This window comes from Bos mutus, chromosome 6 (assembly GCF_027580195.1).
Source record: "Bos mutus isolate GX-2022 chromosome 6, NWIPB_WYAK_1.1, whole genome shotgun sequence".
Classification (NCBI taxonomy): domain Eukaryota; kingdom Metazoa; phylum Chordata; class Mammalia; order Artiodactyla; family Bovidae; genus Bos; species Bos mutus.
In genome coordinates this window covers 61,755,515-61,771,655 of record NC_091622.1, presented here as the reverse complement: position 1 = coordinate 61,771,655, position 16,141 = coordinate 61,755,515, and the positions used below count along the sequence as shown (strand labels likewise).

Below are 16,141 nucleotides of genomic sequence, written 5' to 3'. Positions count from 1 at the left end.
TCTCCAAGCCATAATACTGGAGTGGTTAGCCATTCCCTTCTCCAGGGAATCTTCCCAACCCAGGTCTTCCACATTGCACAAGGATTCTTTACCAGCTGAGCTACCAGGGAAGCCTTATGTCTCTTTAAATCCAAATAAGAAAACAGGCACAACTACATTTTCTTTTCAGTCAGATTAAGAATATTTAGCAATTTATATCTAAGTTGAGATGTAGATAAATTGGGTCCTGGAGTCCCTTATTAGGTAGCATGTTCTATGTCTTCTTTTAACTTATGCCCAAGTTGAAAATAAATGCTATTTTGTACTTGTATGGAACCATGGTCCGAAGGACAAAATTTAAGACTCAGGATTTGACATATAGAAATAACTAAAAAGTGAAACTACCAGATATTTTATAAGTATCCTGGCACACAGAAAATTACAGAAGGAAAAACTAAAGTGGCAAAATCTTAGGAAAATGTGACAATGGATTTTTAATTTGTAAAATGTGCAAAACGATAAAGCTAAACTGAGGAGGATGCTGTGGGACTTTCATAGGACAGACACCTCCCCCAGCCCATCCTCTGCCTGCCTCTTGTTTGTAGAAAAACTTCTTCAATCAGGCCTTCCTTGATTTCCAAAGTACAAATTTAATCAGAGAAGTAAGAAAATGAAGCACAAAAGGCAAACAGTCAAGCAAGACAAAATAATAGTAGTTTATCCATAACAGAATTTCAAGGATCTTTAGTTCCCTCTCAAGGACTGTAGACAACATTCTGAGCCATGTTCTTCAACTGTTTTGCAGACACTCAAATCCACATCAGGTAAGACAAAGTCAACTGACTGTTGACCACAGCCCTGTAGACCTCAGACCAATTGGAAGGCTGGTGATGTTGACTCTCGAAATACAGCTGGTTACCTCACCATCAACCAACAGAAGGATGTCCACAAGCTAATCAGGCATCCTATGACCTTCTCCCTTACTTTGTCTTTAAAAACCCTTCCCTGAAAGCCATTGGGAAGTTCAAGTCTTCTAAGAATTAGCCACCTATACTCTTTGCTTGGCCCTGCAATAAATGCTGCACTTTACTTCACCACAACCTGGTGTCAATATATTGGCTTTACTGCACACAGCCAAGTAGACCTAAATTTGATTCAGTAGCAAAGCCAGGATACATATTAAGGAAAGACTGTATGGGTGAAGCTGTTCCTTAGGTTTATAATTTAGAAATACTTAGTACCAGCATGCCTCAAAGTTCCCCTCTCCTTAATAGACTCTAAGTGTTGAAGTAAAGTTGAATTGTGCATAAACAGATTTCAAGGTACTTACTATTATATGACTTTTCATGTCATTGAATTAAGTTTAGCATCCAAAATATGAGATGAAGAAACTATAATCATAATACTTCTGCATTACTTTTGTGAAGTTGCTGCTGCTGCTGCTAAGTCACTTCAGTCGTGTCCAACTCTGTGCAACCCCAAACACGGCAGCCCACCAGGCTCCCCCGTCCCTGGGATTCTCCAGGCAAGAGCACTGAGTGGGTTGCCATTTCCTTCTCCAATGCATGAAAGTAAAAAGTGAAAGTGAAGTCACTCAGTTGTGTCTGACTCTTAGTGACCCTATGGACTGCAGCCTACCAGGCTCCTCCATCCATGGGATTTTCCAGGCAAGAGTATTGGAGTGGGGTGCCATCGCCTTCTCCATTTGTGAGGTTAAGTGACAGAAAAACAAATCTGTGAGGCGAAAGGCAAAGATTTGGTCAATAGATCAAGGATATCACAAGATGTTACTGGAGGGTACAGGATTACTAAAGGAACAAGATGATAGAATGTGACTCTGGAAACTTGAGCGGGATTTGGTACATTGGTTTAGTTCCACACAGATGTACTTGAATGCCAAACTGCTCTACAAATATTTTTCGGGCTTGTGGAGTGCTAAAGTATAATTAAGTAGCTTTAGTCAATCAAAAGTATGCAGTCCTCCAACATGAAAATGTCACTGAGCACACGTGACTCAGGCAGAAAGTCAGGGTTTGATAATGAAGTTCTTCACCCCGGTGGATTGCAAGGGTCACTGTCACCGGCTTACCTCTCATTCTAGGCACACCCTTTCCAATGTGATGCAGGCAGCCCTCCCATCAACAGGTGGAGTCTGTTCTCTGCATCTTAAACCTGAACCCGACAATGTCACCTGCTCTAGTAAACAGGACAAAAACAAACAAGACTCAATCCAAGGCTTGAAGTGGGCTTCAGCTTTAGGGCTTGCTTTCTTTCACTGCTAGAAATCCCATTGCTTCCATTTAACATTCCCCAGCTAGTCTGCTAGGAAAGAGGAAATCTGAGAAGCCAATTTCCACACATGTAACTGATGTCATCCTAGACTACCCACCTCTGGCCAATCGACCAGTAGACCACAAAAGACAGCCAAACCCAGCCAAAAGTGCAGTCTACAAAGTGATTCTTTAAAGCCACTAAGTTTTGAGGTGATTTGTTACACAGCAAAAGCTAACTGTTACAACTATTTTCATCATAGCACCCTAACTTTGACTACAGTTTATTTCAGTCCCATGGGCATATTTCTCTGGGGATGGAAGTTTGAGACATTTGATAACTTCTTTGCTTCCTGATCTGAGGAATGATACTAGCATCAGAATGAACTGCTTACAGAAAGAGAGTGACAGTTATCAAAAATCATAGGTTATATTTCATTAAAAAACATTTATTTCCTGTGATATTAATTACTGTCTAGCAACTACACATCCATGGAAAAGAGGTCTTGGGACCCAGTAAAATGCAACAAAATCCAAGGGTTTTAGGAGTTCACTTGAGAAATAGTTCACTTAAAAATTACATGATTCTTTTAAGTGAGCTCAGACTCAGCATGATGATGCTTAAAGTAAACCTAGACACCACTATTAGAGGGATAGAGATCCTACTGAGGAAATAATCATCTAGAGGATTGGTTCCAGCTTTGGGTGCTGCACTCAAATACTAGAATATGTCTTAAGGAGAATAATTATGATTTTGAAGCTCAGAAAGTCATGAGATAAGAGTAAGTATGAAATAAACCAAGGAGAAAACTTGCCAACATTTTTGTATACAAAGTTTTAGTTAAGCGGATGAGGGAACAATTTTAATTCTAATTACTCTAGGTAGAACTAAGACTAATGGGTGAAGGAAGTTAGACACAGGCTTGTTATCAACATGAGAAAAAAAATTCTAATATTTACAGGAGTACCACAATAGACTGACTTGAACAGTATGAGGTTTTGTCACTGGGTGTGTTCAAAGATTGTTCATCTCTGCCCAGGGTTATGGTAGAAAGAATTATGTGGTGAGAGGGACATTAGACAGGATGACATGTAAGATTTCTTCTAAGATTCTAATCTTCTGTATGAAACTTATACATGTATTTATCTACCACATTTGAAACCTAGTAATTAAGTAGATTTTCTGCAACCTCATCTTAATAGTTGTCCCACCAGTCTCCCAGTGGTCTTAATCTGAGAGAATATGAGAGAGAGGAGGTGCTAAGAGGAGAATATAAAGCATTAATTCCTTCACCCAGTCTATTTCTTAGATGGGCACACACTCTAGATTTAATAACTTTGTTTTAGAAATAAGAGCAAATCAGATGTCATCTGTTCATATGTTAATACAATGAAATTCATTCTGAGTTGAATAAAGGTAAAATTAGGCTTACTATTAAAAAGAGAGGGAAGAAAATCAAAGTTTCATATTGTAAGGAAAAAACTATAATGGTATAGTGTCTTGTACGTAAACCTTCTCTTTCATTTTCAGAGGAAATAGGTATATTGTTAATAATTTTTAACTCTCATATGTTATAAACTATTATTAATATGTTTTAACTAGCATTTTTAATTGCTTAGTATTAAAATCAAAAAAGTAACACTATTTAAATAACTATGTTTAATATTCATGGAAAGGTATCATGAATGGCAATGGAATATTGCTAGTAGCCCACGTATCAGCTCAAATGAAACTAGTGTCTGAAACATGACCTTGACGATAGTTTTTATATTTAAAACACTACCACTATGCAGAAGTTCAGACGCTGTGCAGCATCCTGCCCTCATAGATCAGACTGCTTGGAAATTAACATGTGAAAGTGAACTCAGAATAATACTCTGCACCTTTTCTCCTCTCATGACTTCTTGATCCAATCCTATATTAATTCTCTTCATTCTCTCTTTCCACCTACAGCCCATAAATGTAAAGTTTTCTCTAAAGCTCTTGCTGTAATATTAGCAAAGAATTACTTAGTGTGTGCCATGTTCCAGGCACTGCGAGTTTTTATGCTTCATAATTCTCAAAATACCCAGTCATTAGTATTTTGTTATCTTCACCTTAGAGAGATTAAATAACTAGACAAGCATCCATTCCAGTAAGACAAACAGCTTACCCTTGCATTCAGATGTCTGCTTCCACTGCTTTGCTACTCCTTTATAGGAGGGGCTCCCACAATGTGAAAATTGAGATTCCATGGAATACAATGTAAATCTTGACAAGTGACTAGATATGAGGAAGAGGATGACGTGGTATCAAAGAAAACTGAGATTTGGAGTCCAACCGACTGGAAGAATTGTGGGGTCATTTATCAAAACCAAAGAATTGGAATAAAAGGCTAATAATGAAGAAGTCTTCTGTGTTTTTTAATGCCAAAGTAAAATATCTGTAAAAAAATTAACAGACCCTACAAGATTGTGACTGTATAGAGACTTGAAGACTAGAAAAAGTGAAAGATAATAACAGATGTGGAAAATAGGAATGAAGAGATGTCAATGAAATTTCTGTTTGGGGGAAATTAGAAAACAATTCAAAGCAGTTGGTTATGTGCACCACAACAGAAAACCAACAAGATATTCTCAGGAGTATTAAATAGTGAGCCTAGATAATGCTGATGATACAACTTTGTTGTAGATTTCTTTGCTAAAATTTTGAGATTTTTTTCCAATAATGTCCTTGATGTGCTGAAATAAGAGAAGAAAAACACAGGAATCTGTACCAGACTGGAAACTGACAAATGTGGAAAGTCAAGAGAGCTGATTCAGTGAGTGAAACAGACTAGATATTATTATATTCATGAATACAGAAATATAGGGAAACGAGTGAGATCAAGTGTGCCTACAGTAGAAACAGGGAAGGATAAACAATACCAATAGTAAAGAGCAAGCTCAGTAATGGAGAGAGAGTGAAGGACAGAAAATTGTGATCAGAGCAGGACATTTCTAAGGTCAAGATCTTGAATGTGGAGTGTTTTCGAGTGATGAAATAACTCAGAATGTAAATATGCTGCTGAAGAGTGGAAGTTTGAGCTCTAGAGTCCAACACTCTTAAATTTGAATCCTGGCTTGTGATCTGAAGGTATTTAAAGAGTTTCTTATTTTCTCTAAGTTTCTTAATTTGTCTAACAAAATTTGGGGTGATAGAAATGAGAGGGATACTATTTACACTTTTATTTTAATAGATCAAGGAAAGCTTAGCAGAGTGTATCATTCAAGTTAGCTTTTACTATCGCTGTTGTTGTTGCTCTTTGGGATAGGCCTGTACACACTGCTATATTCAAAATGGATAACTGACAAGAACCTACTGTAGAGCATGTGGAATTCTGCTCAATGTTATGTGGCAGCTTGAATGGAAGGGAAGTTTGAGGGAGAATGGGTACATGTATATGTATGGCTGGACCCCTTTGCTGTTAACCCGAAACTATCACAACATCATTAATCAGCTATACCTCAATACAAAAATAAAAACTTAAAAAAAAAAATCCTCAGTTATTCAGGAAAAAAAGGACAAGGAAGCAATCACATGACAGATTATTGCTTCATTTATACTCCAAGAGCTTGACTTAAAGCTTAAATTTCAAATTTCCCCATCCTGTACTTTCTGAAGTACAGTGAACAGGCCAGGAACAAATATTCCATGACTCTGCACAAGGATGCTTAAAGATTGAATATCTGCTGTACCTATTACCAAATCAGGTCCATGAAAAATTAGTAGATCTGAAAGCTCAAGGGATTCTTCTTTCATCCAGATCTCTGGGGAAAATGTTAATAATCAAGGAAATGACCAAAAAGATGAATTTCAAAGAAAAAGGAAAAAATAAAGATCTAAAATTCATCTATTCCACAATTAAATGCTAAAGAATCTAAATCAGGTATGATGGTAATTACTTATAATGAAGTGAGTTGCTTACTTGATAAAATACTCAAGGTAACTAAGAAGCAGGGGTATATTCAGTAGGTACCATCGTGAAAGTGCTCCTTTTAATGAAAAGTTAATTATCTAGGGATAAATTCTCAGAAACCCTTGATATTTAAAGAAGATTGTATCTTATGTACAGTGAGATGGTCTATAACTTTCAACAGATTTTCAAAGCATATAACTCTAACATTTATAAACCACTTCTCACAGATATATGGTAAATATTTTAGAGGTTCAAAACCAAAGAGTTTCAAAACCTAACAAAACACTTTTACATTGATGGTTTATGAAAATAGTTATTATTGCATATAATGCATTCCCATAAAGAAACACCAAATTTACCAAAGATTCCCTCCCATCTGTCCACCATCTCTGCAACCCTCCTTAACAGAATGCATACTAGGGAGTTGTCTGATTCAAGCAAACACTTAGTGTAAAACATGCAACCTGAAGAAGCTTATTCTAGTCAACTACTGAAAAAGATCTTTGCTCAGTGTGGCAGATACTAACTTCCTACTCAATATCCATGATACTTTATTCTAAGAAAAACCTGGATTTTTTCTCAACATATCAGTGTGTCCCTCTGGAAGAGTACAATTCTATTTTGCAACAAAAGTGAATAGTAAAAAACAAAGTTGGGTGAGATTTCTGGATGGATTATTTAAAAGGGCACTCCTTTAGCTAGAATGTACTTCTCTCTTTTCTTTTCTTTCTCATTTCCATCCTGCCTAGAATGCAAGTGTGATATCAATACTTATATTAATTATAGGAACATTAGGTCCATTAAACCTCAAAGATAGAAGGTATGTGCTAAGAACTATAAAATAGAAAGTGGTCTTAGGTGACATCATGGAACTTTATACCCTCTCAGGAGCATCTTCCTGTACATTTTTTATGTGAGAAAAGATAAAACCCCTAATTTTTAAGGCTTCAGGACTTTTTGTTTGTTTAGAGATGTTTTTTGTAAAAATGAATCATTGTTATTCAGAAAAAAATGTAATTCATAAATGGCATGGACATCAAGCCTGAAAATTTCTCTTTGTTATACTGCCTAAAAGTGGACCACTTAATGATTCATTTTGATAAACAGTATAATGGTTTTTAATGGGCTTCCCTGGTGGTTCATATGGTAAAAAAATCTGCCTGCAAAGCGGGAGACCTGGGTTTGATCCCTGGTTTGGGAAGATTTCCTAGAGGAGGGCATGACAACCCATTCCACTACTCTTGCCTGGAGAATCCTCATGGACAGAGGAGCCTGGTGGGCTACAATCTGTAGGGTCGCAAAGAGTCAGACACAACTGAGCGACTGAGCACAAGCACAGCACATTGATTTTTAATGGATTGTTTATATGGTAGTAAACATTAAACAACAAAGAACTATCACCTCTGAGAGGCAGGGAGTAAATGAGTGAGTTCTATGGACTCCCAGGCTTATTATCATAATAGCTATTCAAGTTATATTCAAGAAGGGGGAGTTTAAACAGAACCAGGTAGATTCCTTGAGTTAAGGAAATAGACCTAGAGCCCAGGAAGCTAAGATGGCTAGCGTTCATAGGACAGAGAGTAAAGAGCTTCACAGAGAACTCCAGAGATGGGCAGAGGGCCCAGCTTGAGTTCAGCAGAGTAATGTTTAGTACATCCATGTAAGGAAACTACTCAAGGCCAGCAAAGAACCACCTGAAAGTATGAAAAGTGACAGTATTGGGGGGAAGGGTTGGGAATACCACCTGTTTTCACCAGCCAGACTGGGGTATTGAGTAAAGTTATCAAAAGATCACAGCCCCATCAGTTCAGTTCAGTTCAGTTCAGTCGCTCAGTCATGTCCGACTCTGCGACCCCATGAATCACAGTACGCCAGGCCTCCTTGTCCATCATCAACTCCTGGAGTTTACCCAAACTCATCTGGTCCCATCACTTCATGGCAGACAGACAGGGAAACAGTGGAAACTGTCAGACTTTATTTTTTTGGACTCTAAATCACTGCAGATGGTGATTGCAGCCATGAAATTAAAAGACTTTTACTCCTTGGAAGGAAAGTTATGACCAACCTAGATAGCATATTGAAAAGCAGAAATATTACTTTGCCAACAAAGGTCCATCTAGTCAAGGCTATGGTTTTTCCAGTGGTCATGTATGGATGTGAGAGTTGGACTGTGAAGAAAGCTGAGTGCCAAAGAATTGATGCTTTTGAACTGTGGTGTTGGAGAAGACTCTTGAAAGTCCCTTGGACTGCAAGGAGATCCAACCAGTCCATCCTAAAGGAGATCAGTCCTGGGTGTTCATTGGAAGGGCTAATGCTGAAGCTGAAACTCCAATACTTCGGCCACCTCATGCGACGAGTTGACTCATTGGAAAAGACTCTGATGCTGGGAGGAATTGGGGGCAGGAGGAGAAGGGGACGACAGAGGACGAGATGGCTGGATGGCATCACCAACTCAATGGACATGAGTTTGGGTGAACTCCGGGAGTTGGTGATGGACAGGGAGGCCTGGCATACTGCGATTCATGGGGTCGCAAAGGGTCAGACACAACTGAGCGACTGAACTGAACTGATGTCCATGGAGTCAATGATGCCATCCAACCATCTCATCCTCTGTCATCCCCTTCTCCTCCTGTCTCGAATCCCTCCCAGCATCAGGGTCTTTTCCAATGAGTCAACTCTCCGCATGAGGTGGCTGAAGTATTGGAGTTTCAGCTTCAGCATCAGTCCTTCCAATGAACACCCAGGACCCATATCCTTTAGGATGGACTAATTGGATCTCCTTGCAGTCCAAGGGACTTGAAAGAGTCTTCTCCAACACCACAGTTCAAAAGCATCAATTCTTCAGCACTCAGCTTTCTTCACAGTCCAACTCTCACATCCATACATGACCACTGGGAAAACCATAGCCTTGACTAGATGGACCTTTGTTGGCAAAGTAATACTAAGGAATAATTAGTTTTGTATGGTTGGATGGCATCACCAACTCAATGGACATGAGTTTGAGAAAACTCCAGAAGTTGGCGATGGACAGGGAGGCCTGGCGTGCTGCAGTCCATGGGGTTGCAAAGAGTCAGACACAACTGAGTGACTGAACTGAACTGAGACACCTAGAAAATCTTAATAACAAACCCAAAATAGCAAACTATTTCCAAGTAACATGACTGCCTTTCAGCAAAAAGCACAAGGATATATACATATACATATATATATATATATTTTTTTTTTTTTTTTTGAATACAAAAATATCCCAATAAAAATACTTTTATCCAACCAGGTATATGGAATTCAAGCAAAAATTACCAGGAAGGGAAAGAAGTGGAAAACAGTACTCAGAATTTCAAAACCAACCCAGAACTGACACAGATAATGAAACTGTTAAACAGATTAAAAGTTATTATATGATCAAAAAGCTAAAAAAACATATTGAACATGTTAAGCAGAGACATGAAAAATACGTTTTTTAAAGAAATCAGAAAAAGTCCGTGGTTGAAAGTGGCAAAGGGGCCCAGACCGGAGGAAGTTAAGACTCCACTGGGGCGTGGTTGTTTGTGATCCTTGGATCTGTCACTTAGGGTCAGGACTTGGGTCTTGCCCCTCAAAATTAAAAAAAAAAAAAAAAATAAAGAAATCAAATGTCTAAAGATAAAAATTACAGTATCTGAGATTAAAAAAAAAACACACAGATGGGAGTAATAGAAGATTACATATTACATAAGAAAAGACTAGGAATCCAGGAGACATAGCAATAGAAAGTACCCAAAATGAAATGAAGTAAGCTATGGAGCTACTTCAAGCAGCCTGATAGGGATGTAATTAAAGCCTCTGAAAAAAAGAGAGAAAGAAGGGAAAATAAAAATAACATTTAAAAAATAGCTGAAAGTTTTTCACATTTGATAAAAACTAATAAAACAACTGATTCAAGAATCTCCTTGAACCCTAAGCAAAAGAAAAATGAAGAAAGTTACACCAAGACATACCATAATTGAGGTTCTCAAATCTGGTGATAAACAGAGAAGCTTAAAAGCAGTTGGGGTTGGCAGTGATGAAGAAGACATGTTACAAACCAAGAAATAAAGATCAGGGAAACAGCATATGTTTTATTAGAAGTAATGTGAGAAGATAGAGGACCAACACCTCTAAACTACTGGAAAAAAATCCAACCTATAATTCTATATCCAGCAAAAATATTTCTTAAAGATAAAGATGAAATAAAAACTTTTCAGACTTTTAAATACTGAAAGAATTCATCCACAGCAGACCCACACTACATAGCAGTGTATAAGAAGTCTTTCACAAAACAGAAAAGGGATGTCAAATGGCTATGGTGCTCTATATCAAGGATTAAAGAGAACCAGACATGAAAATTCCAGAGGCTACAGTACTTGCAAACTCACTTGAATGAGGGCATCACTACCCTGATCATGAAACCAGACATAGACATTAGAAGAATAGAAAACTATGTTAAGACAAAGACCCATGTTTAGCAGGTGACTGGGCCAGGAGGAAGGGATTAACTACTAAATGACATGAAGAATATTTGAGGGCTTATGGTAATGCTGTATATTTTGGATGTGTTTGTAGATACATGGGTGTACACATTTGTTAAACTGTACAATTTAAATGCGTACAATTTATTAAATGTAAAGTGTACTTCAATAAAGCTGGTTAAAATAAAACTAAATAAAAGCAGCATATCCAGCAGATACTATGGTTTGTCTCACTCAGTAACCTACCCCATCACTTTATAGACTGTCTTCCTGTGCTACAGAGAGAATATCGGGATGTAGAGGCTAGAAACCTACAAAGCACATTTCCCATTTTCTCTTGCTGCTTTCAAGTGTGACTTATTTATTGACCACAAACAGATACACATCACTCAAGACTTTACTTAGGAAGAGAATTTTGTAGAAAGAAGGGTGGAGAATACATCATCTATTTTGCTGGTGAGGACCGTGGCAAAGACAACAAGTTACTAGAGCTGGTCACTTCCAGATGGTGGCAAAGGCTTCCTTGGTGACCCATTTCTGCAGAGAAGTGTTGGAAGTAGTCTCTAAACTAGCCTAGAGTCTATATTTCTAGTGTGTCTACTAGCAATGCTCAATAATAATTTCTTCATTCCTAAATTGAATAAAATAGTACTTTAAATAGATACAGAATTTCCAAGCAGTCACAACTCAATATCAGCTAATTTCAGAGACCCCTCTAGACCAACAGCCTTTCCATTCCTCTCTCTGTTAGAGAGGAGGCCCCTGTTTCATTTTACATGTTTCACAGCTATGTTCCAATGTGGATTTTGGAATCCATGTAGGATTCATTCTACATGTTTCATAGCTATGTTCCAATGTGGATTTTGTGGACTCTTACTGTAGAGGTTTTTGGTTGGTCCATAATCAAGACATAATTTCTAACTCATTTCCAACTGGAATTTATAAGATTATTTATGTCCAAACTATTGGGACATAATCTTTTCACATCAAGATTTTCTGATGTCAAAAACAACAGGACACTTATTCCAAGGACTTTGCCAGCAAAGGTCCTTATGGTTAAATCTATGGTTTTTCCAGTGGTCGTGTATGAATGTGAGAGTTGGACCATAAAGAAGGCAGAGCACCGAAGAATTGATGCTTTTGAAATGTGGCGTTGGAAAAGTCCAAGAGAGTCCCTTGGACTGCAAGGAGATCAAATCAGTCAATCCTAAAGGAAATCAATCCTGAATGTTCATTGGAAGGACTGATGCCGAAGCTGAAGCTCCAGTACTATGGTCACCTGATGAAGAGCTGACTCATTGGAAAATACCCTGATGCTGGGAAAGATCGAGGGCAGAAGGAGAAGGGGACAAGAGAGGACAAGATGGTTGGATGGCATCACCGACTCAATGGACATGGGTTTGAGCAAGCTCCGGGAGATGGTGATGGACAGGGAAGCCTGACGTGCTGCAGTCCATGGGGTCACAAAGAGTTGGACACGACTGAATGACTGAACAACAATAGCAACTCCAGGGAAGTTCCAAGCTGAATTTGCTTCTACCTCCACCAACTCCCCTTCTACCACTGAGCATCACAGGGCTGTGTAGATCTTCTTTCTAAAGTAATTTCTCTCCCTTGACTGTTCCATTATTTCCGTCTTCAGGTTTCAGTTTGGCTGGGGAAGAGAGTCATCAGACAAAAAGAGCATCCTTGTCAACGTTTCCATTCTTGCCCTCGGATGGAGCCCTGATAGCTTCCCTTCAACGAAAACAACTGAGCTCCTTTGGCACCACCCACCCTGAGTCTGTGGCAGTAAAATAGGGTAGCGTGACTTGTCCTTTTCGTCTCCCTTTCCATCTCATGTTCTCCCACACTTTGTCTCCATACTCCTCTGTTTGCATCTACTTCATTCTCTGGCTCTGGCTGTTTCTCTCTCTCTCCATCCTTAAAGGCACTTGTATTTGTGCAGCTGATTCACACATCTTGATTTTTCTCATTTACTTAAATGTTAAGTAAATCAAGTGGTTCTATATAACTGTTTAAAACATCACAGATGTTAAGGAAACTACCAACATCAGTTTCTCATCCTCTTCCAGAATTATGCTTCACCACATGCCAAAACCCAGCAGAGGGCATCCTTCCATTTCAGATGCACAAATAGGGAAAAGGTTCTACAAGCCCAACAATGTCCTCTATTTGCAATTGTGCATGGAATCTAAATAAAGTGGCTACTGCAGGAGGAGGGCAGTTTGTTATGTAAGTGGTTTTGGACTGTTTATCTCCGTTTTGAATTATAAATCTAGAAGTAATTCCTCTTTTATCAGAAAAAGAAAGCGGGGAGGGGGGCGGGGGTGGAACATCTCTGTGTCTGACCTCTCTTCAGACTTGGGGAATCAGCTTCAAATTTCAGAAGCAACAGAGTAGCATGTGTGATTCTTCTACCTCTAGGTTACTTTGTGTGTAATAAAGTGATCACAGAGACAAAGTCATTGAGAAAGAACTCCGCACTCAACCTCCTTTGTCTGTCATGCTCTCCCTCTATCCCTGAAACTGAAGGACACACAACAGGAGAGGCACTTGGGCAGGTTAGACTGAGAAGTAGGAAGATGAGCATGGTTAAAATCAGAGCAGTGGGTGGGCCAAGCTTATTGACCACTAAGTGATCTTAGTGATCACCCACTAAGATCAACTGTGCAGTTTCACAGAACTTAAAACACCACAGTGAGAAATATCTTACATTGTCAGAAGAATTTTTTCCCAGTTTAAAAAGCAAATCTCACAACCTTTTACCAGTGATTTCCTTCCCAGTGTGGATATGTTCTTCAGATTTTTTTCCCTTGTGGAAGAATATCTTAAGGAAAGACTATGAAGAGACAATATAGCATCATTCCTACAGCCATGTAATGTATGTTTTTGAGAGCTTTGTGACAAACTCTGTTCAAGGTGCTAAGAATACAGCAGCAAACAAACTAACAACAATTACTTTCCTTGAGGTGATGTGCCAAAGTACAAGGGTTTGGGGAATTGGACTGACCTAACATGGAGTCCTGGCCCTGCCATCTACCCAGCTATGTTACTTGGAGCAAAAGAATATTCTCTTTTTCAAAACAGGGATGAAAATTGCTACTATTTATTAAAAACATACTTTGATCCAACCATATGAACTGAATAATATTTTATATCATTATATAACTGATACATATAGTTATATAATAATGGGGCTTCCCAGGTGGCCCTAGTGATTAAAAAAAAAAAAAAAAACCCTCTTGCCAATGCAGAGGACACAAGAGATGTGTTTCAATTTCAGGGTCAGGAAGATCCTCTCGAGTAGAAAACGGCAACCCACTTCAGTATTCTTATCTGGAAAATTCCATGGACAGAGGAACCTGGCACTCTACAGTCCATGGGGCCTCAGAGAGGTGGACACGACTAAGCGACCCTGCACACACACATGTGCATAATAATAAAATAATATAATGCATACGTATATAATAAAACCCTCACCATTAGCCTAAGAAAAGTTCTACTATTATTCTCATACAAAAGAGGAAACCAGGTACAGAGTGATTTATACATTTCCCAGCATTAGAAGTATCAGAACAATGCTGCCTGACTCCAAGGCTATCTTGCCTTTTAACCAGTGTTCCAGAGAGTTCATTTCTAAAGTTAGACTGATGGTTAGATGAGATAACACATGTGAGCTGAAAGTATACTATAGTGCTTTTTAAAATCTATGTATTTATCTGTCATTATTATCTGTACCATTGTCGTGGGTTTCTGGGACCTCGGGCTCCACTGCTGTGGGTTTCTGGGACCTCAGGCGCAATACTTCAATCAAAATTCTTCTCGTTCAGAATCAATCTGTGTCCAGCTCTGGTTGAAAGTAAGACTGCATGATGTCATAGCTAGTGAGTCATGGCTTTTCTGCATTAATCTTGCCATAAGATGGCAGACTGCCTCTAACAGCCACGGCTCTAGACAGGACATCAGATGCAAGCTCCCTGTAACAAACAGGAGCATTTCCTGCTAAGAAAAATCTCTGGCTTTTTCTAACTTTCCCTAAAACCTGAAAGTTAAGACCAGATTTGAAAAATTAATATGTACTGATTTCTCACTACACTCAAGGCACCAGAAATATCAAGAAAAATACAGAATGCCATGTAAATTAATTATTGCAATTCACTTTTTTTGTTCTCTGATCAGTGACCTTGTCAGCCTTACCTCCCAGCCACTGGCGTCCCTCAGCTCTTTGCTCTCCCTCTCTCTAAAGTGTCCCCTCCAGCGCCCCCTTCTTGGGCTTCTTACCGATGACACACATTCATAGATGGATGGGGGTTATTATGCTAACAGTGTTATTCAGAGAGCAATGGAGGAGTCGTGTTTTTTGCTGCTCTGGGAATTCTCCACTCTGCTCACTGTAAGCCTGCATTTGTGTCTCACACTCCTGCATTCCTCAAATCAAGAATCATTTTAAACAACAAGCAGATAAAATTCTGGCTACAGGCCCTATTTCTTATTGATTTCATTTCATGACTGTCATCTCAGTTTCATTAAGTAGGAAATTGAGTGCTTAATGATGTAGTATAGGAGAATTCACAAATGCATATCTCATATTCCATTTTTCTTACCTGCACTTAAAAAAAGTTTTTATCCCATATGTCAAGCTTCTCAATTAAAAACTCAAGTCAACTAACCATTTTTAAAATGTATTTCTATTCAAAAAGACAATTCCATGCTGATTTTGTCTCACTATGACTCTGTAGGGATGAACACTGTAATGATACATCATTTGGGATAGAAGTAAGTGCCTCAAAACTGCTGGATTGAACTCCGAAAATCAGTAAGTATGCTGGTAGCTATGATGCAAGTTGCTTTGTCATAGGTTTGCAGATTTCTATCAACACTGCTGTTGCTGCTGCTGCTGCTAAGTCGCTTCAATCATGTCCGACTCTGTGCAGCCCCAGAGACGGCAGGCCACCAGGCTCTGCCGTTTCTGGGATTCTCCAGGCAAGAACACTGGAGTGGATTGCCATTTCCTTCTCCAGTGCATGAAAGTGAAAAGTGAAAGGGTATCAACACTGGTTGGGTTCAATAAAAAAGATTTTCCTTAGCAGACACTTACCCCTAGATAATGGCCATCAATGAACACAACAGGGAGGGAAGGAGCTTCAGAAACCCGCCGGCATCGTTCATCTAACTCTTTTCCATAGTCACCATTCAAAGCAATGTTTTTCTCTTCAAATTTGACTCGATGGTTCTGGAAGATCTTTCTAACCAGTTCACACCTTTCAAACGTCGTCCGTACCACACGAAGGCAAGTGGTATAAATCACTACCCGGTCAAATTCCAGCTCAGTTGATGGTTGCTGAAGGAAAACATTATAGAGTAAATATTTTGCATTTGCTTTCTTCTCATTATTTTAAGACAATTAACATTTCAGCCAATGACTTACACGTTAAATGTGTACAAGTTGAATAAGTACCATATT

At 38.8% G+C, this 16,141-nt stretch overlaps 1 protein-coding gene across 1 annotated transcript in view; it reads right to left on the bottom strand.

Annotated features, from left to right (window-relative positions):
- The window catches only part of GRXCR1 (glutaredoxin and cysteine rich domain containing 1), a 133,992-nt gene that overhangs the window by 50,148 nt on the left and 67,703 nt on the right, over positions 1–16,141 (bottom strand). Inside the window, exon 2 of the mRNA XM_070372936.1 lies at positions 15,776–16,018. Within this exon, the coding sequence (XP_070229037.1) occupies positions 15,776–16,018 (243 nt within the window). The remainder of the gene's footprint in view (positions 1–15,775; positions 16,019–16,141) is intronic.